Raw genomic sequence first — 27,886 nt, 5'->3', positions numbered from 1 at the left:
TGAAATAACTTATAGCAATGAAAACAAACTACTATTATGTACAATATAGGTGAATCTCATAAATATAATGTTGAGCAAAAGAAGACAGATGCACAACTATAGATTTCATTTATAAAAAACACAAAATCCTTGGTGTTAAAAGTCAGTGAAATGACTTTTTCTAGACGAGAGGTAGTGACTGGGAAGAAACCCAAGTGGGACATCTGGAGTGCTTGATAATGTATTCTGGGTGTTGGTTATGTTTATACTGTGAAAAATTTTGAGCCGCACGTTCATGATATATTTTTCTGTACTTCAAAAATGAATTCTTAAAATATACACACTCAAGAAAAAAACCTGAATTCAAGCTCTTTAGCATAACAAAAGACCCTTCACAATCTGGCTCAATCATTTGTTTGGCCATATTTCTAAGACTTTACTCCTGTTCCCGGCTCTGATTCTCCAGACATTTGTCCTTTGAGTATGTGTGTTGCTCTGTCTTGAATACCCGTTGCCACTTGGCAACTCATTCCCATCTTTCATTCTCTGTTCAAATGTCTCCTCTATGATGCCTTTCAGACTCACTCCAATGATTTTCTGGACACTCACAATAGTCTGTAAAATCCTCTATCTTAGCATCACTTACCATACTGTATTATAACTGTTTATGTGTTTATTCCACTAGAATGTGAACTGTCTGTGAGCTGAGAACAGGTGCTGGATTTTCATTTTTGTACCTCAGTGGAAGCCTACGACCTTATTCATTCATCATACCTATCGTGAAATGCTCTGTAGCAGGTGTCTGGAAATACAGGAGTAACCAAGTTTCTAGGAGCTTATGGTCTGCCAAAGAGAACACTCACTAAAACAAAAAGAGAGAAGATTTAGAGAGAAAGGGACACATAATAGGATAGGGACACGCAGACAGAGGTGCACAGATCATTATGAAATAACACTGCCATTTTCATGGTGTTTTACAACATTGCCTCTAAAGGTCTAGAGCTGTGTTGTATTGTTTTAAAGCTTAAATTGGAAGCATCTCTTATCATACGTCCTTGGGTTAAATGAAATAAAGCAGAAGGTAGAATTTAATCCACAATAAGCCATTTTTATATCCTGTCTATTAAACAGGTTTCCGTTCTTTCTAGCTAGTTTAAATAAACCATAGTTAAGAGTTGTTTTGCTATGAATTGGGGATATTTTTCTAAATAATTATCTTATACATTATGTACTTATACCTATAAATCTTTTCCAGATGTGTTGAGATTGACAAAAAACCAACAGAAATACAAAATACCTAAACTACCACAAGTCATTCTGCTTCACTGAATACTACAGTTGCACAAAATATTTTGTTTTCAACCTCCTAAAGGGTCACATTATTATATAAAGAATAGAAATTTACTTAAAGAAATGGGCCCTAATATTCCTTTTCATTTATCTATAGTAAAAGGCCTAGAGCCAGTCTAAGAAGAGTACTTTCTGCAGACTTAAGGCTTTTCTGGTAATTTCTTAAAAACACTAACAATTTAAATAAAATGAAAAGACAGTATCTAAAGAAGCAAGTACAGCTATTTCATGATATTCTAAATGGTCATGTTAGTGCTTAAAGTTCACTAAGATCCATCAGTGGACTGGAAAACTGTTTTCATGTTGACATAAACTGATGCATTTTCCTTTAAGTTTATTGTACTCTTTCCACAAAGGCACAATGTATCCATCAACACTGTCATTAAATTACTCTCTTTTGTTTGTTAATCCTCACCTAAGGATATTTTTCCATTGATTTTTACATAGAGGGGAAGGGAGGGAGGGAGAGAGAGAAATATCGATGTGAGAGAAACACATCAATTGGTTGCCTCCCGCAAGACCCTGACTGGGGTGAGGATCAAACAAACCTGCAACTCAGGTACATGCCCTTAACCAGGAATTGAACCCACAGCCCTTCAGTCCTCAGGCTTACTCTCTAACTGCTGTGCGAAACAGGCCAGGGCTAAATTACTCTTATTAATAGCAATAAACAGCATAGAGTAATGGGTACCTTCAGCAAATATAAGTCAAACTGTTTTTTGGCATAATTTGATATGCCATTTAATTTTTTTTACTGAGGTTAAGCTAATATGTCAAATTATATATGACAAAATTCACTCTTTTAATTGCACAGTTCTAGAAGTTTTGACAACTGTATACAGTTGTGCAACTACCCAATCAAAATATAGAACAAGGGTTCTTCTCCCCTCAACTCTACCCCAGACAACTGATCTGCTTTCCATCCCTATAGTTTTGCCTTTTTTAGAATTTCATAAAATTAAAATCATGCAGTACGTTGTCTATGTCTGCCTTCTTTCACTTGCTTCTGTGATTTATCCCTGTTGTTTCATGTATCAATAGTTCATCCCTTCTTACAGTTGAGTAGATTCCACTATATGACAATATCACAATCCAGAAGAAAATCTACAAAAGGACATGAGAAGCCATAAAATAAAATACTATGAAAAGTCCATCAACACCTAAGGCAAAAGAAACAAAGGAAAAAATGAACACATGGGACTACATCAAACTAAAAAGCTTCTGCACAGCAAAAGAAACAACCATCAAAACGGAAAGGGAGACCATAATCACCAATGATGCATCAGATAAGGGGTTAATTTCTAAAATATATAAAGTGCTCATACAACTCAACAAGAGGAAGACAAAGAACCCAATTAAAAAATGGGCAGAGGAACTAAATAGACATCTCTCCAAACAGGACATACAAATGGCCAAGAGACATATGAAGAAATGCTCAACATCACTAATCATCAGAGAGATGCAAATTAAAACAACTATGAGGTATCATCTCACACCTGTCAGAATGGCCACCATCAACAAATCATCAAACAACAAGTGTTGGTGAGGGTGTGGAGAAAAGGGGACTTTAGTATACTGCTGGTGGGAATGCAGACTGGTGTAGCCACTGTGGAAAACACTATGGTGTTACCTCCAAAAGTTAAAAATTGAACTACCATTTGATCCAGTGATCCCACTTCTAGGAATATACCCTAAGAAACCTGAAACACCAATCAGAAAGAATATATGTACCCCTATGTTCATAGCAGCATTATTTACAATAGCTAAGATCTGGAAACAACCCAAGTGTCCATCAGTAGGTAAATGGATTAAAAAGCTGTGGTACATGTACACAATGGAATACTATGCAGCTGTAAGTAAGAATGATCTCTTATCCTTTGAGATGGCATGGAAGGACCTGGAAAGTATTATGCTAAGTGAAACAAGCCAAGCAGAGAAAGACAAATATCACATGATCTCACTTATTTGTGGAATATAATGAGCTAAACAAACTGCTGAACAAAATTAACCCAGAGACATAGAGGTGGGGTACAGACAAGCCTCAGAGGAGGGGGTGTTGGGGGGAGGAAGAGATAAACCACAGAACTTACATGCATGTATGCATGACCAATGAATATAGACAACAGAGCTGGGGATGGGGCAGGGGGGAAGGGAAGAGGGTGTCAATGGTGGAAAACTGAGAAACATCTGTAACAAAAACAAATTAATAATAAATAAATAAATAAATAAATAAATAAGAAGTATTTACAACTTCACATGTAGTTTTGTTTTTGTTTTTTAATGTGAAAATGTTTGACTTTATTTATTTTGTAATGTTTCATTCAGTCAACAAGTACTTATTATCTACTACACTCCATGGCATTTTTCTAATCTGGGTATAAATTTGGAGTACTTGAGGCACAAATAAGCACACATCCATTAGATATGAAGGTAAAGTCATTATTATGACTCAAGGTTGTGATAAAAAAGGTACCATTACACAAATTCACTGTGCAACAAGAACAATTAGAGATAAAGTATAACATCTTCACATTTTAGGTATGTAGACAGAAGATCAATAATTACATTGAGAATAAGAGATCTAAAATCTGGTCCCAATTTTCCACTTTTTAATTCTCTCTATCCAGAAATCATTTGAATTCTCTGAACCACAACTTTTTCATGTCAAAAATAAAAACAGTAATAGCTATAAGCATAAAGAGAAGCTACATCTAAAAGATAGATGGCAGGCATACAGTAATTTATTATAGTTGGCTAATGAAAATCTAAGTTCAACTATGCTTTCTACATAGCAATGGAAGATTTTTGAAAGAATTATTAGATTATTACACTAGGCATATGTATTAAATTCTACTCAGAATCTAAATTTTTAGAACTCTTTATATAGGATCATAGCTTCAGGATTTAAAATAGGAAATATTACCCTTCATAGTTCTCTATGTCGAGGTTGGGGAGAAACTACTAATAGCGATTAATCTCTCTTTTTAATCATCTCTGCTTTTAAAATCTATGTCAAATTTACTTTTAATTCTATCATAAAGGTTGTGCCTTTAGAAGGTACAATTATAATCAAATGATTTTACTTGGAACAGAGAGCCTTCTCTTTATATTAAATCTGCAAGGATTATGTTTTATTTATCACATGTAGTTTTAACCCCTTGTTGCCCTATAGTGATTAGCAGTAAAAACGTAAAAATTCTAAAGAAAGGATAAAAAAGAATCCTATGTTTTTATTTAATGATTACTAAGCATGTTGACAAAGACTATGTCTTTCCCCACAGACAATCCTGGGAAAAAAGGAACCCCTAAGACATAGAGTACATGGATGCAACTTGGAACAAACACAGATGCAATTCTTGGGCACTGCAGAAAGAAGACGGGAATCCCTGAAGAGCTCCCACGGGGGTTATCCTAGAGGCTTACTGAAACAAACATTGGAATCTTAAAATCTTTTCAAACATTTCTTTCATATGCAAACCTTTTACCTAAGCACTAACAACTATATTCTCCTTCAGGGTTGTTTTTTGGTGCATTTCTGACTGACGTGATTAAATGAGCCCTGTTATCTAAGTTCTATCAGGGAAGCCTCAGTGGGAACTTTTTGATCCCCACATCATGTTACTCCCAGCAGAGACGAATATTTTGGGGCCATGTTCATTTTCCCAAAGCTAAAGGTAAACTGAATAAAAATGAAAATCTGTCCTTTCAGTGAAAGTGTTTATGGTGATCTTAGCTGTGATGGGTGGCTTGCCAAGAACCCTATTCTAAGTGCAGAGTAATCATATTGGCAGAGAAACAAAAGGAAAACTGGAAAACCATCTGAGACCTATCCCTCAGTTTTGGGGCAGGCCAGTGCTTTTAAAGTAATATGGTTAATTGCATATCCATACTGCTTTAGAGTGACATCATATAGCCTATTAGATAAAGTGCTGCATGATTATTTTTAAATGGAATTACCAAGTGCATACCTAATTGGGCTATATTGCTGAAAAAGGCAAAAACAGGAATACTAGTTTTTATATTGCTCTGGAAATGAGAGCCAAGTTAAAGTCAGAATCCTTAAAATATAAATGTACATTTATGCGAACATTCCTAAAAGTTGTTAATAACATTAATTACTTTTGTGATTTAGGGAAATATACAGCTGTTCTACCCACTCTGATTTACACCTATCCTTGAAAGTTAATAGAATTCTAATATTGAATAAGATTCTAGGACACAAATTAACTTAGGATTTCCTCTTAAGAATACAGTAACAATGGGGAAATGTTTTCATCTTCACAGGAAAGGCCTTACCTAATTCTTTTTTTTTTTTTGGTCACGTTTCCTGACAACTGAAAGGCTGTAATACCAATAAAATGAAAAATACTTTCAGATGGAGACAAGCTAAAATACCTTTTCTATTAACTGTAAGGATACATGCTTTTTTTCTTTCCTTTGTCTAGAAGTCTGAAAAACTCAGTTTCATAACCATATGATAGTTTGATAGTTTTAAGAATGGCAGGACCCCATGTGCAGTCAGTTACACAAAAATGGCTTTCTAAAAAAAAAAAAAAAGGCTTTCTTCTGCTGTTACCAGTTGAATACGGTTGTGGAAATACTGCTTCACTCAGTTATGGCTATAGCTGGAGCCTCTGGTTAGTTTAAAAAACATCACTTTTTTATTTTTATTACACCTATTGCTTAGAAAGACCATATATTGAACTGCTGCATATTAAATAAAACTTAAGAGATTAATGTCACAATTGCAATATATTGCAAAGTGACTATTCTCCAGTTACCCAACCTTTCTAAAAAAAAAATGTCTGAAAAAGACATTCTTCTCCCAAAGGACAAGGACTACTAGTGATGAAGCTTGCTTACTAAAGTCTTTTTTTGTTACAGTTAAAGGACCTAAAAACAACTTAGCATTGCCTTCAGCATCCAGCAGGTAGAAAAGACACTTGGATTTTGGTAAGATTTTGTAAAACTGCTTTCTGAGTCTCAACTGAGTTCAGAAAAACAAAAACAAAAACAGTGGGCTATGTCACCTCCACAGAAATTTGACACCCCTCGGTGGGGCTTCCCTATTATAAGAATTCACCATGCTCAAGGCAGAAATGGTCCATATATTACCTTCAACTGTTCTAGAGCAAAAGATGAACCATCTTGCTGTAAATTTTCAATAATCTGTTCCACATTATTGGCAGAGAACCAACTATAAGAAAGGGAAACAAATGATTTCACCAGTTAGATTTTTTCTTTCTGAGATAGCAATGAACCTAAACATAGGCTTCCCCCAGACTCCATTTCAAAAATGAAAAAATTTCCAACCTATCTTACAGGATGATGAAATAAAGCATTGCTTCTCTCGGTAAGTGTATTCAGTCTACTTTCAGTAATGCAAAATAAAGCCTACATTTTCACTTCTGATTTCTTGCATCTATTATTTGTAAATAAATGATATCTTAACTGTGAAAAATTTATGCTTCTAAGATGTAGACATAGCTGTCTTATTTTCCAATAGTTTTCCTCCTCTTGTATCCCTTAAGCCAGTCAATCTCTCAAATCACTGCACAAAACCATTTTCTGATGGGCCTGATAAGATCTTCATGGAAGACTACTTCACAAAAATAAAGTACAAATTAATCCAATTACTTTCCAGCCTCTCTTCTCCACTTAAAAAAAGAAAAAAAAGATGTTTTTTTATTGAAATAAGTCAGCATGACAGATTACTTAAACATAATGGAAAGAGTAGATAAGAAGCTGTTTTCAAAGGTAAGTGAAAATAAAAGCTCTGTGCTTTCTGATTTCAGAATTAGATGCATTATCAAACACAATGTAATTACAATGCTAGCAAATTCCATTTAATATAGAATTTCGAAAGGAATAGATAAATCTGAGATCTCTCTTTAAGTACCTGTTTATTTTGTCCATGTGTTCCTCAAGTATGAAAGGCTTGCCTTGATCAATCTTGGACTGTTTGAAAAGAAAAATATATAATTCATTTGAAATAACTCAAATCTTTTAAAAATCTTCTTAGTAACTTCATGTTTAACAATACACTATGTGACAGATTATCAATCACTTTCAGTCAAATTACATTCAACAATCTCATAAAAACTACCACCTATCTTCAAGATTCTGACAATATGTATTATTCTAGACAATATTTGAAAGTGTCAAAGGCCAAATGTTCTTGTATTTTTATTTTCATATCATTATATATGACACATTATCATTAGTGTGTCAATAAATTTAAGAACCATAAGGGACCTGAGAAGTCATCCTGCCCAAATGTCCATGTGACATAAAAATTCCTACCACATCCATGATAGTCTGCAGCACTGACTTCCAGAGTGATAAAACAGTACCTCGGGAAGAAACTCAAAAGTGCTTAAGAACTCTAATTAGAATATGTTTTCTTTAATTCTGGACCAAAATAAGCCCTCTCATATTTCTAGTTCTAGTTTATCCCTCTTTCATCTCAATCTTTTTACATACTGCAGTTCTGTGCCCCCTCATAATCCAGGTCTTTTTTATGTACAAATTCCAGTTTATCAAGGTCATTAAGTGTGGAACACATACCTTAGCTGCAGGTGTGGCTGAATCAGAACAAAGTACAACAGCACTCCACATACTCTTGCTTGTTTTGGATACAATGCTTTTACTAACAGCACTGGGTTAGTTTTGGGGCAGTCCTATTAGGCTGATTTACACTAAAAATTTAAACCTTTTTTTAAACTAGTGCCATTATAAGCTATATTTCTCCCATCCAGTACTTAAGAATTTGGTATTCTGGGACAGAAATCCAAAATGTTCACTTATCTCTATTGTGATACCATAATTTAAAATAAATATATATTTATTTATTTATATATATTTATAAATATATATTTATATATTTATAAATATATATTTATATATCTCTGTTCATAGCCTACAGCTACCCAAGCCCTTGGAATATGCTAAGTAGAGCATTTTTCTTTTCCCAGATAGAGTGGGAAAGAGAGAGGGAGGAAGAGAGAGAGAGAAACATCAACATGAGAGAGAGACATCGACTGGCTGCCACCCGCACAACCCCAATCAGGGCTGGCGATGAACTGCAACAGATGCATGTGCCCCCAGCAGGAACCAAACCCGGGACTCTCTGGTCCACGGGCCAACGCTCCAACCACTGAGCCAAACCAGCTAGGGCAGTAGAGCATCTTTTAATACTTGGTCTTTTGTCTTCAGTTCCTGAAATAAAGGTGAAATAAGTTGTCTTGTTATGCCTAACAAGTCCTTTTCAACCACAAGGCTGTTTTATGTTAATGAGGGGACTATTGCAAAGCCCCAAAGGATGGGGGCTGGTTGACAGGACAACCGTGACTTCTAGTCCCACCCTGCTGAGCTCCAGGGAGGGAACTGGGCTGGAGACTGAGTTCAATCACCAATGGCCAATAATTTAATTAATTATGCCTATGTAATGGAGCCTTCATAAAAACCCCAAAAGGATGGGTTTGGAGAGCTTTCAGGGTTGGTGAACACAATCACATTTTGGGAGAGTGGTGCACCTCAACTTCACGGGGACAGAAGCTCCTGGGCTTGAGACCCTTCTAGACTTTGCACTTTGTCTGGATGCTCATTCATCATCCTTTTTTTTTGTATCTTATAATAAACTAATAAATGTTAAGGGTTTCCCTATTTTTATGAGCCATTCTTGCAAATTTTCTTATTCAAGGAGGGGGTCATGAGAACCCCAGATTATTGCTGGTCAGTCAGAAGTACAAGTGACAACCTGGGACTTGGGACTGACATCTGAAATGGGGTCAGTCTTGTGGGACTGGGTCCTTAAGCTCTGGAATCTGATGCTAACTCCAGGTAGATAGTGCTAGCATTGAAATGAATTAAAGGACACCCAAATGGTGTCATATAGAATGGCTTGATGGGTAGAAAACTCACACATCAGGTGTCAGAAGTGTTGTGAGTGTGGTAGCAGTGTGAGAGTAAAGGAAAACATAGGCAGTTTTCCTCATTCATCTATTAAATTTTGCATCGTTGCTGTTAGATTACTCTAAACTCAAAGGGCTTTTTTTTAAATCCTCGCTCAAGAACATTTTTCCATTTTTTGTTTCAGATAGAGTGGGAGGGAGAGAGAGGAAGACAAACATCGACTTGAAAGGGACACATCGAGTAGCTGCCTCCCGCACAACCCAACCAGGGCCAGGGACAAACTGCATCCGAGGTATATGCCCCTAGCAGGAACCAAACCCGGGTCTCTCTGGACCAAAGGCCAAGGCTGTAACTGCTGAGCCAAACAGGACAGGGCTCAAAGGGTTGTTTTGAAACCATATTCTTTTACCTAATTTATTTTCTTGGTTTGAAATCAATTTGATCAAAATGCTGTCAACATCCTCATTCAGATCACTGAGAAAAACACTGAATAAAACAAGGCCAACACAACTGTACCTACAGATTTAACGGAACTCTTTGGTAAGGCCCTTCAACCCCCACACATTACACCAACTTGACCACATGAGAGACTGTCAAATACTTGACAAAATCTGATGAAATCTTCACATGCTGTGTATTCATATTCACTGCACAGAGTATTCGAGGCCCTGTCGATTTGTACTCTTGTTCCTTGCTTTTGGGTAATATTTTGGTACTATTTCTCTAAATATTTTCTCTGTTATGAATTCCTAGTATGTATTTATTAGACTTCCTGGAATAATACCTCTAATTTTTCTTCGTCTCCATTTTCCATCTTACTATCCTTTTTTAAAAAATATATATATATTTTTATTGATTTTTAGAAAAAGAGGAAGGGAGAAGAAATAGAAACATCAATGTGAGAGAGAAACATCGATCGACTGCCTCCCACATGCCCCCCTACTGGGGACCAAGCCCACAACCCAGGCATGTGCCCTGACCAGGAATTGAACCTACAATCTCTTGGTGCATGGGTCATGCTCAACCATAGAGCCACACCAGCTGGGACTTATTACAGTCGGCCCTCGTTTATCACGATTAATCAGTACCAGACTCTACCACAATAAATGAATTTCCACGAAGTAGGATTCTTTATTTATATACAGTCATCCCTCGCCACTTCACACTTCCACTTTTGCAGCTTCACTATCACAGAAGCGCAAAGCGGCAAGAGACGATTGTATCCTTTTTGTCCTTAGTGCTTCCCTAAACCATCAATTTTAATTTAATCTGTTGAGGATTATTTTCCCCCTTTGCTATCCTCTTTTAAATTTTTTTGTTCTTTACTTCTCTGCATAAGATCTGTTATTATTTCATATATAAAATAATTTCCTCTTATGTGATTATAACAATTACAGGTTTGTTTCTTTTTAAAGTTTCCTTCTTCTCTCTGCATTGTCTGCTTCCTTCACTTACATTTATTGTTCACTTTGGCCAATCTCTGTTTTTGTTTGTTTGTTTGTTTTTATGTCTGGCAATTCTCATTTTTCTGTGTGAAGCACTAAAATTAGGAAGCTTTGTGTGTAATGTTAGTTGCAGTTATAAGATTTTCAATTGTCTGATGCATTAAAGATGATCAGGCAACGACCTGAATGTTTTGTTTGGAGTCTTCAAATGTCAGTTATCTACAGGTTTTTTCTTTTCTTCTGATATACTGCTTGTGAGTGAGATGATGCTATGAACTGAATGTCTGTAATCCCTCCTCCCCCAAATTCATATTGAAACCCTAATCTTCAATGTGATGGTATTCAGAGGAAGGGACTTTGGGATGTTATTACTCAAGAGGATAGAGCCCTTGTGAAGGGATTAGTGCCCTTTTAAGAAGGGATCTGAGAAAGGTAACTTTCTCTCTCTCCTGTGTGAGGATACAGCAAGGTGGCTTCCATTTGCAAATTAGGAAGAGCGTCCTCACTCGGCACTTAATTGGTTGGCATCTTGACTTGAACTTCCCAGCCTCCAGAAGAGTAAGAAGTAAGTTTCTGTTTAAGCCACCTAGTCTATGGTATTTTTGGTACAGCTCTCCAAACAGACTAAGATGATGGTATGTAATGATTCTGGAAGCTACTAGGGAAAGAGGCTAGATGTCTTCCCATTTAGATGTTCTGCCTCTTTTCAGTAGAGCACTTCACCTACCCCTGCCCTAAGTCGACTAGGCCTTTCTGGTTTGGTCTCTTTAAGGAGTAAGTATCTATTCTCCTAACAGGCTATGAGAGGGTAGCTGCTCCTACAGGAGGACTTTTGGAGGCATAACTGCTCCTTAAAAATTTGCAGAGATCTTCCTATTTTTCTGCCCTATTCTACAGCCCTGTCTTCAGAGCGACCTGTACCTCACAAAGGCTCTAGTCTACAGTAACAAGTGGCTTGTTTCTTACTGGCTTTCCCCACTAAAGGATAACATTTCATTGTTATGTCTAAAGTAGCTGCCCTCATCCTTCTTTCAAGGTTCCAAAATATTTACATCTCATTCTTGCCGCTGTCTCTTCTTATGTTCCATTTGTCTTTGTGGATTTGTGTCTTTTTTATTTCTTATTACAATTTAAGTGGGGTTTTAGGAGAGAACATGTATTCAATCCATCATGTTTAACGAAGTCATGTAGCATTTTAATAGAGTCTTGGCTCTTAAAAGTAAATTTAATTTAGACAACATAAGTAAGGCATTAAAAGTAAACACTGCAATATACTTTGTTATTATATTTAGTTATACTCCAGAGTTTCACTTTAGCATCTCCACAAACCATGTCAAATTGAACCTCCATTATAGAAATCTCACAGTGCAATGTGAAAAGCTCCTGCGAGGGCCAGTCACAAGGCTATGCACTGAAATTCATAAGCAATGAGAAGACAGGCTGTACAGCTGCACAGCAGTCACCTTCTGAGATGGCTACTGTAACAACTGTGAAGCACTGATTCTCCCATCAAGCTTTGAAGTAAATAAATCCCAGTACATTTATTTACATTCACAAACTATAATGTTCATCAACTGCTATTTTTCAGTCACTTACCCTTCCCCATGAATTAAAATCTGAGTTTAGAATATTGACAAGATTACCTTTTTATGGTAAGTTTCTAAAACATCTGCAATATTTTCTTTTGAAGGAGATTTCAGGGCTAATAAATCTTCTTCCAACATGCCCAACTAAAGGTAAAAAAAAAAAATAAGGGGTGGGGGAAAAAGATTTGAAACACCATAGTAACACAACATTTTTTTTTTACAAATCTTATACTTTTTAAAATTCCTATCTTAAAATTACGATGCTCTCTCTTCAGCTGAGTCAATGAAGGAAATTTTCACTGAAGTTATTCATATACATTCCTACACAGCAGATGTTGCCTTGCAAGGAATGAATAAATGTGGGAGAACTAAAGAGGAGAAATAAAGACATTTATCTCTGTTTTCCTCTGGTTACTGAGGACATGAAATGTTGTACAGCAACCAAAGATCTGAATTATGAATTTTAACCAAAATGATCACATGTGACTAATGGCTACTACAATCAATGTACAGCTCTGTAATATAGCCACACTTAACTCTCTCTCTATACCCCTCACATATCTATCCTATGCTCAGTCAAATGGGGCTTTTTACTGTTTCCAAAACATAGCTAATGTTTTCCTGCACCTGCGTACTTGCACATTAAATGTTTCCTCTATCCAGAATGCCTTTTCCTGACCATACTCATTAAAACCCAGCTGAACTGCAACTCTATGAGAAAACTTTCAGTCCTTTCTTATACGTAAGCCCTTCTTCCTTTCAACCCATTGAGTACTTGCTTTGTATTCTGTTTTTACACTTATCATACTTTACCCCGTCAGATGAGACAGATGGTTATTTATATTTCATACCTACCTCTATTTAGCCCCATCCCCAATGTGTATTCTGTTATCCTCTATAGGCCCTGTAAATGGCAATCTACTCACTGCAGATATTATAACTAGGCAAACTAACAAAAAAGGAAGAAAGCTGTGGATCAGCTTTCTCTGTCATCCTTCACTAAATATACTACAATCAAGAGTGTTCCCCTAGAATAGACAATGGAGCAGCCATGTTTGTTTCCTGTTATAGCTCAAGGGAAGTATGAGATAGTTACCTACTCAATGTGACTGAGGATTTCATAATATGGAGAAAACCTGAAACTACAAGCAAATGTGATGGAAGGCACTCATAGGAGTGTATAGGGGACAACCTTCAACTTTGTATACTTCATTCATTTTTATAACATTCCTTCCCCTCTTCCAAACCTCTCCTTCCTCAAGAGCAGATACTCATTTGGAGATCTATATGCTTCTTGAGAAGCTGAGTTCACCCCACAGTTCCAGGAATGGAGCGTATTAACTAGATAAGCTAGTCAGTATATTCCACCCACCCCTGTGGTTCAGGAGTGATATAAACCAGTCCCATCAGAGTGAGCTAAACCAGTTGAAGCAGAATAAATCCCAAATCCCTTGCTGGGAATTCTGAGGCAAAAATCACCTTGAATTGGATTTTATTACATTTAATACAAGTAGTTTCAACTACTATGGTAAAACTGCTGCCCCCATGTTGGAGAAGGAAAATCAGGGAGGGGGGTCACCTAAAGAAGCTAAATGTAAACTAGAATTTAAACCCAGGCTGTCTAGTATTTTTTGTCACTGTGCTAAGAAAACTGGCAACATTGTTTTTTAAAAAAGACAAAGTAACATTGTCCCTTGCAACAGATATCCTTTAGGAAAGTTTTCAAGACCATATTTTATAGATGTAACTTTTAAATGCATCAGGGAGCCCTGGCCGGTTTGGCTCAGCGGTTAGAGCGTTGGCCTGCGGTCCGGAGAGACCCGGGTTCGGTTCCCGCTAAGGGCATGTACCTCGGTTGCAGTTTGTCCCCGGCCCTGGTCGGTCGTGTGGGTGGCAGCCACTCGATGTGTTCCTTTCATATCGATGTTTCTCTCTCTCTCTGTTCCTCTCTCTCCCTCCCATTCTACCTGAACAAAAAATGGAAAAAATGTCCTTAGGTGAGGATTAAAAAAAAAAAAGAAAGAAATGCATCAGGGAAAATATAAAACCAAAACATTTCAAAAATGTTTTTATAAAATAAAAAACTTTTTTATATATAACTTTAGATTTTTATATATTAGACTTTCTTAGAATAGATTTCTTTACAGAATGTAATTATTCATTAAAAAATATTCACTGAAGGTATCAGGCAAAACAGCCCTGACTCCAGATATAATTATCTACATTTGTGTGTATGAGGAAACTGAAGATTGGTGAGCTTAAGAACTTTTCCTAAGGTCACAGAGTTTTATGTAGTACATCTAGTATTCAGACCTATATCTACCAAAAGCCTGATCTCAACTACTCATACTGCCTCCCATGTAATATAAGTTATTCCAACAACACAAACTTCAAGTATCCAAGTAATTACCTTTTCAGAATCTACAAAGTGTGTAGAAATTCCTGCTCTGTACACATCTCTTCCCTTCAGCCTGAATCCTGTTAATGCAAGGAAGTAACCAAGTTTTCCTTGAAGTCTTGGCAAGAAATAACCTCCACCCACATCAGGGAATAATCCTGTAATTAAATAATAAAAAGAGACAGCAATGATTCAAATGAGAGAGATAAATATAACTTTCTTTACTTTAGATCAGGTTGGTATTGAGCAATACATGTGTATGAGGAAACTACCTGAGGATAAGGCAAGAACCATAAGAAAGGATTACACAGAACAGTACTAGGAACCCACACAAAGCTGGAAATAATGCATGTTCCCACCAAGCAAACTAGAAATATTAATGATTCATGGAGAACTGAGCAGAATACAAGAGGAAAATAATTAGCACTAGCCTGAGCAACTGCTCCAATCCTGCATTAAAAAACCCCAAATCGTACAAGATTTAAAAGGATCCAACTGTTTCCAAGTGCCTTAACTTTATCCCACAAGCTTGCTCAAAAATATTTATAAGAATATAAGCCTGGACCGGTTTGGCTCAGCGGTTAGAGCGTTGGCCTGCGGTCTGGAGAGACCCGGGTTCGGTTCCCGCTAAGGGCACGTACCTCGGTTGCAGTTTGTCCCCGGCCCTGGTTGGGTCGTGTGGGTGGCGACCACTCGATGTGTCCCTTTCACATTGATGTTTCTCTCTCTCTCTCTCTCTCTCCCTCCCACTCTATCTGAACAAAATATCAAAAAATGTCCTCGGGTGAGTATAAAAAAAAAAAAGAATATAAAATATCCAGCACCCAACAAGGTCAAGTTTACAATATCTAGAATCCAATAAGAAATTGACAGGCACCTAAAAAAGTTGGAAAACACTTCCCAAAGTGAGCTGATAAAACAATCAATCAAAATTGACCCAGAACTGCCCTGGTTGGGTAGCTCAGGGGGTTGGAGTGTTGTCCTGTGCACCAAAAGGTTGTGGGTTCACTTCCTGGTCAGGGCACATACTTAGGTTGCAGGTTTGTTCTCTGGTCAGGGCACATATGAGGCAACCAATTTATGTTTTTCTCTCACATAGATCTCCCCCCCCCCCTCTCCTTTCCTCTCTCTGAAATCAATAAGCATGTCCTTGGATGAGGATTTAAAAAAAAAAGGAATGAGAGGGCCAGATACCACTACAGATTCTACAGATGCTTAAAAGATGATAAGGATTATGCTAAGTGAAATTAGCCAGTCAGAGAAAGACAAATATCACATGATCTCACTTATATGTGGAATCAAAGGAACAAAATAAATAAAATAGAACCAGAGTCATGGAAACATGGAAGAGACTGATGACTCTCATAGGGAAAGGGGGAGGGGAGAAGAGATTAACCAAAGAACTTAAATGCATATATGTATTGCCCATGGATACAGACAATAGGGTGGTGAAGGCCTAGGGTAGGGTGGGAACTGGGTGGTGGGTGGGAAGGGGGAAGAAGGGGGGGGGATCTGTAATACTCTCAACAATAAAAATTTTTTTTAAAAAGATAATAAGGGAATATTATAAACAACTTTATGCTAATAAATTGGGCAAGTTCCTCAAAAGACTTAACTACCAAAGCTGATGCAAAAAGAAACAGATAACTTGACTAGCCCTATACATATTAAAGATTTTAAATTTGCAGTTAAAAATCTTCAAACAAAGTCCTGGCCAGTTTGGCTCAGCAGTTAGAGCATCGGCCCATGGACCAATGAGTCTTGGGTTCGAGTCTGATCAAGGGCATGTACCTCAGTTGCATTTCGTCCCAGGCCCTGGCAGGGTTGTGCGGAGACTACCAGTCAATGTGTCTCTATCACATCAATGTCTCTCTCTCTCCCCCCTCCCTGCCTCTATCAAATGATAAATAGAAAAATATCCTTGGGTGAGGAATAAAAAAAAAAACTTCAAACAAATAAACAAAAAAGCACTCCAGGCCTAGATGGTTTCATGAGTGAATTCCACCAAACATAGAAAGAAAAAACTGGTAACAATTCTATACAAACTCTTCCAGAAAATGAAGCCAGCGTTACCTTGATACTAAAATGAAGCAAGAACATTATAAGAAAACTAAAGATTATCTCTCATAAAACAGATACAAAAATTCCAAATAAAATTTTAGTATATCAAACCCAACAACATACAAAAAGTGTAACACCATATACCAGAATGAGATTTATACTAGCAACTGAGGGTTAATTTAATGTTGGAAAACCAATCAAAGTAATTCACCATTAACAAGCTAAAAAAGGAAAACCAATGGTCATCTCATTAGATGCAGAAACAATATGACAAAATTCAAATTCCACTCCTAATAAAACCCTTCAGCAATCTAGGAACAGAAGCTAATCTCCTCATCCTGATAAAGGACATCTATGAAAAACTACACTTAACATCATATTTAATTGGTAAAGAACTGAATATTTTCCCTTAAGATCAAGAAAAAGACAAGACTGTCCACTCTCAACAGTTCTATGCAACATTGAATTGGAGATTCTACACAGTGTAATAAGAAAAAGAAAAAGAAAATTCAGATTAGAAAGAAAAAAGTAAAAATGACTTTATAAATGACATAATTATCTACTTAGAAAATCCAATGTAATGTGCAAGACATCTAAAACTAATAAGTGAGTTTAGCACGTTTGCAGGATACAAAGTCAATACAAAAATCACTTGTATTTCTATATGTTGGCAACTAACAATCAGAACTGAATTTTTAAAATATCATTTACGAGAGTGCTCTGATCAGTTTGGTGTTACCTGATTCAAATGGGTTTTTGCTTAAACTCCACATTTTTTATATGCTTCAATGCATCTTTTAACAAAACTTCCCAGAGGTTCTTTCTAGCTTAAAAGAGTTCAACAAAATCTAAGGAAATAGCATGCCCCACAAGTGGCATAAATCTAAAAAGAAAAAAAAAATTGTCATGAGAGTGTGTGAGTGAAAGTGAAGGTGGATGACCAAACCCGAGCAGTGCAGAGACTCGGGGCAGAAGGTTCCTGAGCTATGGACGGGAGCAGCCAGCTACCCTGGTAAGGGGCTCTTAAGGGTACTTCTCCTTGCGACACGGGGAGGTCCCACCATTTTGGAAGATCCCGGCAGGGTCTTCCCTGGGAGGAGGCAGTGGGAGCAGCTAGGGCCCAGCAACCTGAGCCCACCAGCACACCTGGCACCATCGGACTAGTGGACACTCTGTGGCAACACAGACCAGTGCACAGTAGTGGAGCTCCCAAGGTGCCGGTCTCGGAAGCGACCAGCACCATCACCCACAGAAGCACCCTATCAGAGTCGAGATATACGCCCAGCAACAGAGGCTGGGGAGCATCCATCCCCAGGCAACAGAAGCACAGACCAACAGCTGAGACCCATCCCCAAAAACTACAGCAAAAGCTGAGCAGGACTTGATCCCCACGGGGCAGCAGCACCCCCCAGCCACCAGCCGCAGGACCTGGGGCTCCACAGAGGCCTGTGCAGTCCAGCAGGGACTGTGCCATCCAGTTACCCATGAGACCTGCGGGGAGCTAAAGCACCAGAGAGGCCTGTGCGACCCAACAGCCCATAACATAGGCATAGAGCCTGGTCCCCAAAGGGACTGTGCAATCCAGATACCCGCGGGACCTACAGGGTGCGGGGGTACCAGAGAGGCCTGTGCGATACAGCTGTGCACAAGATAGGCATAGAGGATGTGAAAATGGAGGCAGAGTGAATAGAAGCTACACAGACAATCTCCCAGGACCAACCGGGAATTACAACTAAAATAAAGGCAAATCCTCGGGAAGAAGCAACAGAAAAGCATCAGGATAGGACCATATGACCAAGGACACTGGTAGGATGTGCGGAAGCACGAGAGGGTGGCGGGTTGGGAGCCCATGGACAGCAGCATGCTTAGCTGTGAGCAGCGCCCTTGGGGAATAAAGACCAAGCCCGCTCCACAGCGCAGAAAGCCTGGACAGAGCGCTAAAATAGCCACAGCCACTCACCTGGCAGAGGGAGGGTACTGAGATGGAACTCTGTGGAAATAACCGGGATTTGCAGGGCACTCAGAGTTTTTGCTGAGTTGCAGCCACAAAAGACTGTGGCCAGTGTGCTCCTTCCCAGAGCTGTGGGGGAAAGCAGCAGCTCCCCACCCACCCACCCACCCTCAGAGATTCAGTCTTTCCCAGGTGAGGCAAAGAAATGCAAATTGAGGATCATTAACAACCAGCATCTATCCCACCCTATGAAAATCCTCTTATGCAGAACACCAGGGCTACATTCCAAGGCACTGAGTATCTGAGACTACTAGCCTTCAGGAAAAAATTAGAGGATAACTGAACCTTTCCTGGGCTTGCAAATCTACCCAGGAAAGTAAGACTTGACAGTGGTGCTTAACATGGGCACACCCAGGCTCATATAAACCCAGTAGAGGGAACCACAAACAGCAGAACACCAACACCCACAGGGAAAATTTGGGAGGCTACAAAACCCACTGAGATAGCCAAAATGGTGAAACAAAGAAACAAATCCCAAACGAAAGAACAAGAGAACTCTTTCGAAGATGACATAAATGAAATGCAGCTAAGCAAATTATCAGAGGTAGAGTTCAGAGTCATGATCTTGAGGAAGCTCAACAGCATGAGTAAGGACATCAGCACCATGAGTAAAGATATAGAAACATTGAAAACCAACAAAGTGGCCCTGGCCGGTTTGGCTCAGCGGTTAGAGCGTCGGCCTGCGGTCCTGAGAGACCCGGGTTCGGTTCCCGCTAAGGGCACGTACCTCGGTTGCAGTTTGTCCCCGGCCCTGGCCGGTTGTGCGGGTGGCAACCACTCGATGTGTCCCTTCACATCGATGTTTCTCTCTCTCTGTTCCTCTCTCTCTCTCCCACTCTACCTGAACAAAAAATGGAAAAATGTCCTCGGGTGAGGATAAAAAAAAAAAAAAAAAAGAAAACCAACAAAGTGGAAATGAAGAATGAGATAGCAGAAATTAAGAACACATTGGAAGGACTAACCAGCAGAGTAGAGGAAGCTGAGGACTGCATCAGTGAATTAGAAAACAGGGTAGGAAAAAATCAACCCATCAGAAAACCAAAAGGAAACAATTAAAAAACAAGAAGATAGCTTAAGAGAACTGTGGGACAACTTGAAACGTAATAACATTTGCATCATAAAAGTCCCCGAAGAGGAAGAAAATGGGCAAGGGTTAAAGAATATATTTGAAGAAATAGTGACAGAAAACGTTCCTAACTCGGTGAAGTAAGAAGGCATTCAAGTTCAAGAAAAACAGAGAGCCCCAAGTAAGAAGAACCCAAACAGGCCCACACCAAGACACATAGTCATTAAAATGCCTAAAATTAAAGACAAAGAGAGAATCTTAAAGGCAGCAAGAGATAAGCAACAGGCTACCTACAAAGGAAACCCCATAGGGCTCTCAGCTGACTTCTCAACAGAAACACTACAGGCCAGAAGGGAGTGGCATGAAGTAATCAAGGTCATGAAAAACAAGGATCTAAATCCAAGACTACTCTATCCAGCAAGGCTATCATTCAAAATAGGTCAAATAAAGAGCTTCCCAGACAAAAAGAAAGGCTAAGGGAATATATTAACACCAAACCAGCACTGCAAGATATGCTAAAAGGACTGCTCTAATTAGTAGAAGAAAAAGAAAGAAAAATAGAAGCACACTAAACAAAAATGGCAATAAATAAATAAATATCAATTATCACCTTAAATGTGAATGGTTTATATGCTCTGATAAAAAGACACAGAGTAGCTGACTGGATAAGAAAGCATGACTCCCATATATGATGTTTACAAGAGAACCACCTCACAGCCAAAGACTCACATAGGTTGAAAGTGAAGGGATGGAATAAAATCTTTCAAGCAAATGGAAAGGAAAAAAAAGCTGGGGTAGCAATGCTCTTATCAGATAAAGTACATTTCAAAAGCCATAATTAGAGACAAAGAAGGCCACTACATATTATAGAAAGGATCTATCCCACAGGAAGATATAACCTTGGTAAACATATATGCACGCAATATAGGAGCACCAACGTATATTAAAAATCTTGTGGAGGACCTCAAAGGAGAAATCAACAGCAATACAATCATAGCAGGGGACTTCAACACCCTGCTGACATCACTAGATAGATCATCTAGAGAAAAAATTAACAAGGAAACACAGACTGTAAATGAAGCACTAGATCAAATGGATTTCACAGATATCTACAGAGAATTACACCCCAAAACTACAGAATTCACATTCTTCTCAAGTGAACATGGGACATTCTCAAAGATAAACCACATGGTAGTGCACAAACTAAGTCTCTATAAGATCAAGATGATTGAAATCATATAAAGCATCTTCTCAGATCATAATGGCATGAAACTACAAATCAATTGCAACAAGAACATGCAGAGACATTTGAAAACATGGAGGCTAAATAGCATGCATTTGAAAAATAAACAGGTTACCGAGGAGATCAAGGAAAAAATTAAAAACTTCCTGGAAACCAATGAAAACGAACACACAACAACACAAAATCTATGGAATGCAGCGAAAGCAGTTCTGAGAAGGAAGTTCATAGCAATATAGGCCTACCTCTAGAAACAAGAAAAATTTCTAATAGACTATCTAACCTCACAACTTAAAGAACTAGAAAGCAAACAAAAAGAAAACCCCAGCCCTGGCCGGTTTGGCTCAGCGGTTAGAGCGCCAGCCTGCGGTCCTGAGAGACCCGGGTTCGGTTCCCGCTAAGGGCATGTACCTTGGTTGCAGTTTGTCCCCGGCTCTGGTCAGTCGTGCGGGTGGCAGCCACTCAATGTGTCCCTTCATATCGATGTTTCTCTCTCTCTCTCTCTGTTCCTCTCTCTCCCTCCCACTCTACCTGAACAAAAAATGGAAAAATGTCCTCGGGTGAGGATAAAAAAAAAAAAAGAAAGAAAACCCCAGAACAAGTAGAAGGAAGGAAATAGTAAAGATCAGAGCAGAAAGAAATGACATAGAGACCAAAAAAACAATTTAAAGGATCAATGAAAACAAAGAGCTGGTTCTTTGAAAAGATAAACAAGATTGATGGACCCTTAGCTGGACTCACCAAGAAACAAAGAGAGAGAACCCATATACACAAAAATCAGAAAAGAAAGAGGAGAAATAATAGTTGACACCACAGAAATACAAAGGATTTTTAACAAATATGAATAATTATACAGCAACAAATTCAACAATCTAAGTGAAATGGACAAATTTCTAGAAACACAGAGTCTCCCAAAACTGAACCGGGAAGAGATAGAAAACTTGAACAGACCAATAACAACAAAATAAATTGAAGATGTAATCAAGACTCTCCCAGCAAACAAAAGCCCAGGCCCGGACAGCTTCACGGGGGAATTTTACAGAACATTCAAAAAAGAACTAATACCCATTCACCTCGAACTATTTCAAAAAATTCAAGAAGAAGGAAGACTTCCAAACTCGTTCTATGAGGCCAGCATAATTCTAATTCCAAAACCAGAAAAAGACACTACAAAGAAAGAAAACTACAGGCCAATATGCCTGATGAACATAGATGCCAAAATCCTGAACAAAACACTAGTAAATTGGCCCTGGCAGGTTTTTCTCAGTAGTTAGAGCATTGGACTACGGTCCAGGGAGGCCCAGGTTCAGTTTCCGCTAAGGGTGCATATTTCAGTTGCAGTTTGTCCCCGGCCCTGGTTGGGTTGTGTGGGTGGCGACCGCTGGATGTGTCTCTCTCACACTGATGTTTCTCTCTCTCCCTCCCACTCTATCTGAACTAAAAATAGAAAAATGTGCTCAGGTGAGGATAAAAAAAATAAAAGATACTAGCAACTTGAATCCAGCAATACATCAAAAACATTATTCACCATGACCAAGTGAAATTCATCCCAGGGGAAGCAAGGCTGGTATAATATTTGCAAACCAATGTGATACACCACATAGCCCTGGCTGGTTTGGTTCAGCGGTTAGAGCGTCGGCCTGCGGTCCTGAGAGACCCGGGTTCGGTTCCCACTAAGGGCGCGTACCTCGGTTGTAGTTTGTCCCCAGCCCTGGTCAGTTGTGCGGGTGGCAGCCACTCAATGTGTTCCTTTTACATCAATGTTTCTCTCTCTCTCTCTCTCTTCCTCTCTCTCCCTCCCACTCTACCTAAACAAAAAATGAAAAAATGTCCTCGGGTGAGGATAAAAAAAAAAAAGAAATGTGATACACCACATAAACAAAATGAAAGATAAAAATCATATGATCACATAAATAGACGCTGAAAAAGCATTCAACAAAATCCAGCACCTATTTCTGAAAAAAACGCTCAGCAATCTGGGAATAGAGGGATCATATCTGGACATAGTAAAGGCCATATAGGAAAGACCGACGGCCAACATCATACTCAATGGGCAAAAACTAAAAGCATTTCCCTTAAGAAGAGGAACAAGACAAGGATGCCCACTTTAGCCACTTTTATTTAACATAGTACTGGAAGTCTTAGCCACAGCAATCAGACAGGAAGAAAAAATAAAAGGGATCCAAATTGAAAAGGAGGAAGTGAAACTCTCATTATTCACAGATGACATGATACTATACGTAGAAAACCCCAAAGACTCCATCAAAAATCTACTAGACTTAATAAATTAATTTGGAAAAGTAGCAGGATACAAAATTAACCTCAAGAAATCAACGGTATTTTTATACACCAATGATGAACTAACAGAAAGAGAAACTAAAAAAAAACAATCCCATTTATCATTGCAGCAAAAAAAATTAAGTTGCCTAGGAATAAACTTAACCAAAAAAGTAAAGGATCTATTCGCAGAAAACTACAGGTCATTGAACAAAGAAATAGAGGAAGATATAAAAAAGTGGAAGCACATACCTTGTTCATGGATTGGAAAAATTAACATCATTAAAATGTCCATACTACTCAAAGCAATCTATAGATTCAATGCAATCCCCATCAAAATACCAACAACATACTTCACAGAACTAGAACAAATACTTCAAAAGTTCAAATGGAACCAAAAATGACCCCGAATAGCCACAGCAATCTTGAAAAAGAAGAACAAAGTTGGAGGGATCACATTGCCAGATTTCAGGTTGTACTACAAAGCCACTGTAATCAAAACAGCCTTGTACTGGCACAAGAATAGGCAGATAGATCAGTGGAACAGAACAGAGAACCCAGAAATGGACCCAAGACAATATGCTCAATTAATATTTGACAAAGGTGGCAAGAGCATACAGAGTAAAGACAGCCTCTTTAATAAATGGTGCTGGGAAAATTGGACAGCTACATGCAAAAAAAAAAAAAAAGAAACTAGACCATCAACTTATACCATACACAAGAATAAACTCAAAATGGATAAAAGACTTAAATGTGACTCATGAATCCATAAAACTCCTAGAAGAAAATGTAGGCAAAAAAATTTCAGACATCATATGCTGCAGAACTTTCACTGATACATCACCTAAGGCAACAGAAACAAAGGAAAAAATGAACACATGGGACTACACCAAACTCAAAACCTTCTGCACAGCGAAAGATACAATCATCAAAACGGAAAGGCTACCCACTGTATGGGAGAGCATAATTGCCAAGGATACATCAGATAAGGGGTTAATTTCCAATATATATAGAGTGCTCATACAGCTCAACAAAAGGAAGACAAAGAACCCAATTTAAAAATGGGCAGAGGAACTAAATAGACACCAAACACGACATACAAATAGGTAAGAGACATATGAAGAAATGCTCAACATCACTAATCATCAGAGAGATGCAAATTAAAACAACAATGAGGAATCACCTCACACCTGTCAGAATGGCCGCCATCAACAAATCATTAAAAAACAAGTGTTGGCGAGGGTGTGGAGAAAAGGGGACTCTAGTACACTGCTGGTGGGAATGCAGACTGGTGCAGCCACTATGGAAAACAATATGGTGTTACCTCAAAAAATTAAAAATTGAACTTCCATTTGACCCAGTGATCCCAAGTGTAGGTATATACCCTAAGAAGCCTAAAACACCCGTCAGAAAGAATATATGTACCCCCATGTTTATACCAACACTATTTACAATAGCTGAGACCTGGAAACAGCCAAATGTCCATCAGTAGACAAATGGATAAAAAAGCAGTGGTACATATACACAATGGAGTACTATGCAGCTGTAAGAAAGAAAAATCTCTTATCCTTTGAGAGGACCTGGAGGGACCTGGAGGGTATTATCCTAAGCAAAACCAGCCAAGCAGAGAAAGACAAATACCACATGATCTCACTTATTTGTGGAATATAATGAACATAACAGTCTGAGCAACAGGGTAGTCCCAGAGACGTAGAAGTGGGGTACAGAATGACAATTCCCAGAACAGGGGGAGGAGGAGAGAGATAAACCACAGAACTTATATGCATGTATTCATGAACAATGGACATGGACAACAAAGCTGAGGACAGGGCAGGGAGGGAGAGGTTGGGAGGTATCAGTGGGGAAAAGGGAGAAACATCTGTAACAAAAATAAGTTAATTAATTTAAAAATATATATCATTTACAATAGTATCAAACAATATAAAATACTTAAAAACAAATCTGACAATGACTGTATAAAACCTATACACTGAAAACTACAAAACTTGGCTTAAAGAAATTAAAGAAGACCTAAATAAATGTAACTTACTCAATAATATCATATGATGTCAATTCTCCCTAAATTAATAAACTCTAGATAATCCAAATCAAAATTCTAGAAGGCTTTTTAAAAAAATTGACACACTCTAAAAATTCATGTAGAAATCCAAAACATCTGTATAGCCAAAACTACTTGGCATGGGGGGATGGGAAGGGATGGACAAAATTGGAGAATTATCAAGACTTACTATAAAGCAACAGCGATAAAGACAGCATAATATTGGCACAGAGATAAACACATACAGAAAAATGTGGAAAGTCAATGAATGAAGGAAATAGCTTTTTCAAAAAATGGTGTAGGAACAATGACAGTATCTCAATATGTGAAATAATCAACTTAGATCTATATCTTTGATCCATTCCTCACAGCACATGCAAAATATAATTCAAAAAAGTACACAGAACTGAATGCAAGAATATTTTCCCCTAATAATCTTTTATGTAAAATTAACTACAGTGTGTTGGTGTCTCCAGTTAAATATTCTTTCTTTTATGTTGTCAAATATACTTATTGATCTAGTAATATAAACTTTTAGATTCTAATTTCTTTTTAAAAGTTATCTAAGTTCTGTATCTCACATAAGAATCCATCAATTTCTTCAACAACAGTATAATCTGAAATGCATCAAAACAAGATGATTTAAAAGTAATTATGAAAAAGTTTTGAATGTTTTTGTTGTTCTTTTTTTACCTATTGCAGTTTCTGGCATTGCAAAAAGAGACTTTTCGGTAGCCACTCGGAATAGCCCATGAACTGAGACTCCAACTCCCTAGGCAAATAAGGCAAAAAAAATTTTAAATACTGAAAAATATAAAAAAAAATTCACACACTCACAATATTGTAAACCAAGTAAATTATCTTTATATCCCAAAGGAATTTCATTCAAGAGATAGATTGAAGAGAAACCCTAAACCACACAATTTCAGAAGATCTCATTGGGCAAAAAATATATGGGTATCCCTTGTATTTGGAATAGCATTGTTTTAGCTAAGATATTTTCACTCAGTAATTTTTGTTATGCTTTATATCCTCTTCCCCAGATCCCTCTCATTTCAAACTAGATACAGTATTGTAGAATATCGACTACCCAGAACCACTGAGTGCTGTTAGTGGAACCAATCATCAAAGAAGCACAATCAAGCTATTCTAGCAAATTTCAGTAGCTTTAAGTAAAATATTCACAATTTTATTTATTCATATATCTCATCAAACAACATTAGCAACATCATTTTCTCAGATACAAGGGGGCCAACCACATAACTCTTTAAAAATGGTTACTAAAACACAAGTTTTAGAAAATAAAAATAACTGGCTGAAAGTCTCTGACTTGTTGAATCTCACTAAAAAGGAAAAACTTAACAGTAATCTCTGAATAAACAGACATTTGAATAAAATAAATAAAAGGTATACATGTGATGACCAAATATCCAAATTTATGTCAGTGTTCACACTGTAACATACATTTCCATATGTTCTTTTCACATTGTTCAAAACTTCTATTAGAGTTAGTTCTCATTCTTAACCCTTTCTAACCAGTGTACCCTATCTCTGACATCACACAGTTAAATGTGTTAAAACATGTAAAATATTTGAAACAATGGCAGGCACTTAAGAGTTCTGTAAGTGTGAGCTCAATACAAAGGGCTTCATTTCTATTTGATTATTATAATTTTTCATTAAATTTCCTCAAGTCCTTCATGTGCTTTTCCACTCAGTTCAAGTTCAGACATTTATAAGTTCTTAAAATGTTTAACATTTTTGAGAAAATATTAAAAAACACATGTAAGTTCTTTTTCTTTTTTTATCTTCACCCGAGAACACTTTTCGATATTTTGTTCAGATAGAGTGGGAGGGGGAGAGAGAGAGAGAGAGAAACATCGACGTGAAAGGGACACATCAAGTAGCTGCCACCCACACGACCCAACCAGGGCCGGGACAAACTGCAACCGAGGTACGTACTCTTAGCAGGAGCCAAACCCGGGACTCTCTGGTCTGTGGACCGACACTCTAACCGCTGAGCCAAACCGGCCAGGGCTGCAATTTCTTATACATTTTACGTACTATATGACAAACTTAAATTTTAAAAGACAATGGAAATGAATAAAATTCTTCAGTTACTACCTATATGCTTTGGTATCAACATTTATAAGTTCAATCCACAAAGTTCGATACACTCTGTAAAAACAAATACTATGTTATAGGTACTCTATTAGGATGCAATCAGACAACTAAACTACAGAACAACCATCATTCAAAACTGCATAAAATCTGGCCGAATGGAAGTCCTACAACTAGGGATTTAAAGAAGCCACATCCAGATTGGTAGGAGGGGCAGCAGAACTAGCTCGTCCCATACCTATGTGTGGCAGATAAAAATCTGGAGGAATATCTCAGCTGCAGAGGTCCTCCCTGAGGAATGAGGGGTCCCAGCCCCACACCAGAACCCCCAGCCCAGGGTTCCAGTGCCAGGAAGAAAAGCCCCGCTATAAAAACCAGC

The 27,886-nt window shown here is 38.0% G+C and overlaps 1 protein-coding gene across 4 annotated transcripts in view; it reads right to left on the bottom strand.

Moving 5' to 3' along the window:
- The window catches only part of HIBCH (3-hydroxyisobutyryl-CoA hydrolase), a 156,252-nt gene that overhangs the window by 17,449 nt on the left and 110,917 nt on the right, over positions 1–27,886 (bottom strand). For all 4 annotated transcript variants that reach the window (XM_036253436.1, XM_036253435.1, XM_036253438.1 and 1 more), the window contains exons 7-11: positions 26,080–26,158; positions 14,685–14,830; positions 12,332–12,418; positions 7,229–7,287; positions 6,445–6,526 (exon numbers count right to left, since the gene is read on the bottom strand). In XM_036253436.1, coding sequence (XP_036109329.1) covers positions 6,445–6,526; positions 7,229–7,287; positions 12,332–12,418; positions 14,685–14,830; positions 26,080–26,158 — 453 coding nt within the window. The remainder of the gene's footprint in view (positions 1–6,444; positions 6,527–7,228; positions 7,288–12,331; positions 12,419–14,684; positions 14,831–26,079; positions 26,159–27,886) is intronic.

Source organism: Molossus molossus, unplaced genomic scaffold (assembly GCF_014108415.1).
Source record: "Molossus molossus isolate mMolMol1 unplaced genomic scaffold, mMolMol1.p scaffold_m16_p_11, whole genome shotgun sequence".
NCBI classification, from domain to species: domain Eukaryota; kingdom Metazoa; phylum Chordata; class Mammalia; order Chiroptera; family Molossidae; genus Molossus; species Molossus molossus.
Note: the sequence above shows the minus strand (reverse complement) of the source record. Positions and strands in the feature narration are given on the sequence as shown.